The sequence below is a fragment of the Halichoerus grypus genome, chromosome 9, assembly GCF_964656455.1.
Source record: "Halichoerus grypus chromosome 9, mHalGry1.hap1.1, whole genome shotgun sequence".
Lineage (NCBI taxonomy): Eukaryota > Metazoa > Chordata > Mammalia > Carnivora > Phocidae > Halichoerus > Halichoerus grypus.
The window spans coordinates 122,440,852-122,445,241 of NC_135720.1; the positions used below are offsets into that span (position 1 = coordinate 122,440,852).

General features: G+C 39.4%; 1 protein-coding gene across 1 annotated transcript; it reads right to left on the reverse strand.

Annotated features, from left to right (window-relative positions):
• Nucleotides 1–3,265: 3,265 nt before the first annotated feature.
• LOC118535101 (CCAAT/enhancer-binding protein gamma-like) lies at nucleotides 3,266–3,772 on the reverse strand. The gene has a single exon (XM_036091327.2). The coding sequence runs from the start codon at nucleotides 3,770–3,772 to the stop codon at nucleotides 3,266–3,268; it is 507 nt and encodes a 168-aa protein (XP_035947220.1).
• Nucleotides 3,773–4,390: the final 618 nt, after the last annotated feature.

The window sequence follows — 4,390 nt, forward strand, 5'->3', positions numbered from 1 at the left end:
CCTGAGGGCGAGCACAGAGGAAAGGTGCTAGACCAAGGTACAAAGAACAAAGCAGCATGTGCTTCCCAGGGGTCAGAGTAAAGCTAGTGAGAGGACAAGCAAATGGGGTCAGGGAGCCAGCAGGAATGAAGCTACCAGGCATCAGGTGAAGTGGGAGGTAGTACTCTAAGTCTTATTACGCAGAGTGTCTTGACTTGGGATTGGGTTTGTTGCTAAGAAGAGGACCTTAGGGTTCCCTGAAGCTACTTCCTCAATGACTGTGGCCAGAATTAGGAAGAGAATAAAACCTACCCTGCTTAGCTGACATGATAGTTATTGCACTAAGCATGTTGACGGTTTCCAGGGCTCTCCAGAAAGTCCAAGGAGGAGTATCTAAATTAATCGAAATGAGGGACAGCCTTCTATGAGAGGAAACAAAAATGTGGCCTCTTGTGTTCAGAATGATAATGCTGAGAGGGAAAATCATAAAATTGTATCAGATTCATCCAAAGAAAAGAGAGGGAAGTACTATTTTAGTCCAACAAGAAGGAAATTACAAGAGGCAGTACCCCGAAAGTTAGGAAGGGCTGGAGTTCCATTTCCACAGGTTAGTGTCCCTATTGTTAAGGACAGTCATGCTTCCTCAGGAACTTCCATGGTGACACTGCTGTCAGCACACATTCTTTGGATGGAGTGTTGAAAGGGACATGCATCTCACACACTTCAGTGTTTTGTTTTGCTTTAATGTGAGTTGGGGAGTAAAGGGCATTTGGAAGGATGCAGGGGACAGAATAAAGTGGGATGTTTGCCGTGGACTCCATACTAATCAAACTCTCAAAGTCCAATGTGAGAGTAAAAAAAATAGTAAACAGTACCCAGAAAGCATCGACCTTATGAGGTCTGTGTTTCTTAAGAGTCCCTGGGGACGGTGCATCTGAACTGAGGAAGGACAAGAAAGACCAAACTGTGGCATGTCATATTTAGGGGGTCATAAACATTTCTGGTGCCCTTTGCAATGGAGAAAAAGTCTTATGCGGTTTAAAAAATATTAGACTACCAGCATTATCCATTTACTGCCTGGACATTTTAATTGGCAATTGACCAGGCTCTGCTTTGTTACATCCTTTCTCTTGTTGTCTCAAATAATTGGCTCCCAACCTGCAAGACAAAAATCATTGGCAGGGCTTCAAATCCCTTTGCACAGCACACCTCATCTGTGGATTTGGTAAATATTTCTCACATATTATATGTACTGTTATTTTTCATGTTGGTATTAATGGGATTGATAAAATACAAATCTAACAGAAAGCTTTATTAAACGTTATTGACCCTTTCTGCCATGTATATCCTCAATGCGTTCTAAGTAAATACAAAGGCTATTATAAATTTATGTCTTTCAAGTTACTGTTTAAAACCAGTATTTATTATTACTTTTCTTTAAGTATAAAAATAATGAATTCTTATCTGCCATTTGTTGAGGAGTCATTATGTGTCTGGCCATATGTGAAGCCCTACACATGAAGTATCTCATTTAATCTTCATGACAACTTTGCAAGGTAGGCATTATCGTAACCCCCACTTTATAGATAAAGGAACTTGAGGCTTGAAGAGTTCAGTAACTTACCAATGGTCCCGCAGGTAATGAGAGGCAGAGCCGCGCCTTGAAAGCAGACCAACCTATAGTTTAATTACCACACTCTACTACTTCAGGTGCTCTATTAGAAAATTTAGAAAACTGGAAAGTATAAGGAAACATAACTCCCATATCCCTTCTATTCAGACATGGAGTGACAACATTTGAAATTTTATCCATCCAGTCATTTTTTCTATTTTTTTTTTTTCCCACGGAAGTGGTTTTATGCAGCACATTTTGTTTTGTGCTTTCATAAGGGATCTATCAGATTTTTTTCTGTAATATCACACATTATGGGACACCTAAGTGGTTCATTCCATTAAGCCTCCAACTCTGGATTTCTGCTCAGGTCACAATCTCAGGGTTGTGAGTTGGAGCCTCACACGGGCCTGGGCTGGGGGCGGAGCCTGCTTAAGAGTCTCTCTCTCTCCCTCTCCTTTTGCCCCTCCCCCCCCAAAAAATCACGCATTGCCCATTGTATGGTTGAGTTACGTTTTATTTGACCACTTCCCTATTGTTGAACACTTACATGGTTTTTAAAGTTTATTATTAAATAATACGTGGCAGAGAGCAAAAGCTACCCACATAGTATATGCCTATTGTCAAGACGTGGAGTCTGTTTCTCTAATCCTCAAATCTGTTTTGGCCATGTAATTTGATTTGGCCAATGGGAGGTTAGGAGATGCACACAGGCCGACTTAAGGTGTGTTTGCGCACTGGGGAGAGCTCTCTTGTTGTTCTCAGGAACCCTGTAATTGTCACGTTTCCAGACAGTCCCCTCCTCCACCCCTGGCCCCAGGCAACCACTGATCTTTTTCTATCATTATAGGTTAAAATTATCTAGGCTTTTTGCTATATAAAATATATTTTAGGCTTTTTATTAGTCAAATCTAATAATCTTTTCCTTTAAATGTGCTGTTTTAAAAGACCTTTCCCACACCAAAGATGACATAAGTATTTACCTGTGTTAACCTCTGGTTCATCTGAGATTTATTTTAATGTATACAATGAAGCATCTGTCCCTACTATTTCCAAAGAATTTATCAATATTCAAAATTATCTTTTCCCACCAATTTAAAATGCCAATTTTATTATATATTGAATATTTACATAAACACACATACATATTCTTGGATCTGTTTCTATTACCCTTTTGATCCCAAATTATTACAGACTTTTTATAATGACAATGGTCTACTAGGTCTTCTGGATAACTGGTAGTATAAACACTCCCTCTTCCTAATCACTGTTTGTTATGCTTTTCAATTTTTTCTTGTCAGTTCTTATCCATTTTCCTTCCCAATGAAGTTGATTTTTTTTTTTAATTTTTTCCTTGGAAAGTAAGAATTCATTAAGAACATCAAGGTCCAGGGCTTTTTTTCCCCCCTCATCTATCTTAAAAATTTGTTTTATTCCCTCCCCCTCTACACACACACACAAAATTCCCTATCATTTAAAACTAGATGTTCAAATTACATGGCTAACATTTTTAGCTAGCCAGTCTTCAGTGTCCATCCTAGAAAACAACCTTCAGTGGATCTTTGAATAATAGAACAGGACAGTGTTTGGCCATTGATATGAGGGGTGAAGGTAGGTAGTCACACCTTTAACGTTCACACTAGTAGTTGTGAAGTTTGGAAGGAGCGAGGTCTACTATCCTGCATCATCAGAAGTTGTATTTTCAGTGCTACTGGGTTGCATCTTATCTGCAAGGTTGTGTGTGTGCTCAAGAAACAAATCTTTCAGTACACTTAATTCCTTGGTCAGCAATTTAATTTTTGCTTCCAGCCATTCATTCTCTTCTTTGAGCTGATTTACTCTCTGCAGTGCATCCTGTGCTTTTTGCTTGCTTGTCACAGCCGTGTTTTTCCTCTCCCTATGTTGAGGATGCTCATCACTGTTGCGATCCAGGGGCGAACTCTTTTTGCTTTGCTTGCTTGGAGGCACAGCTTTGTCCTCACCCCCAGGGCCAGCAGGCACCAGCTGAGGATGCTGTAAGTTGCTGGCATGAGCCTGAATATGAATAATACGTCTTCTCGGAGTACTGTTCTGCTGTGCTCTCTTGCTCGTTTGGACACTTTCCCTTGCTGACACAGGACAGGTAGAAATAAGGGCGAGGGGAGCAAATGGTTTCCACACTAAGCTGCCAAAAATCTTCATATGTACCTGCACCTCCAGCCCACCCACCTCCAGGCAGCCTCCACTAGGAGCGGCCCTACGAGTCCACGAGGAGGAGTTACGGTTCCCCAATGAACTTTAGAATCAGTTTATCAGGTTCTAAAAAAATGCCTGGGAATCATGGGCTTTGATTATTATTTACATTTTTAGTGTGATTTACATTTTCATTTCTGTAAGTCTTAGTTGTCCAAGTAGGTTGTACACTTCCTAAGGACAATAGTCATCTTTTTAATGATGTCTTTGACATCTCCATGATGCTTGCCTGGAATATAGAAAATGCCCAATAAGTACATATTGATAGAGTAACCAGTCCTCAGAAATTTACAACACCAGAACTTTTAAAAATATTTTTAAGCTCACCTGTCAAAAAGGGAAAGAATAGTGGATACTAGACCATCTAATTTTAAAATGTATTTTCAACAAACTCAAGTGAAATATTTTAAGATTGAAATGTTCACCAACAGTTAAATGATTCCATACAAAATACATCAGTAGATCAAATTTGGAATTAATACCAAAAGACTGTCCAAAGTCTTTTTTTATACTCTGCTTTTATTGTTATGTTCAATATTACTAAGTCTAAATAAGCCATTATTCAGT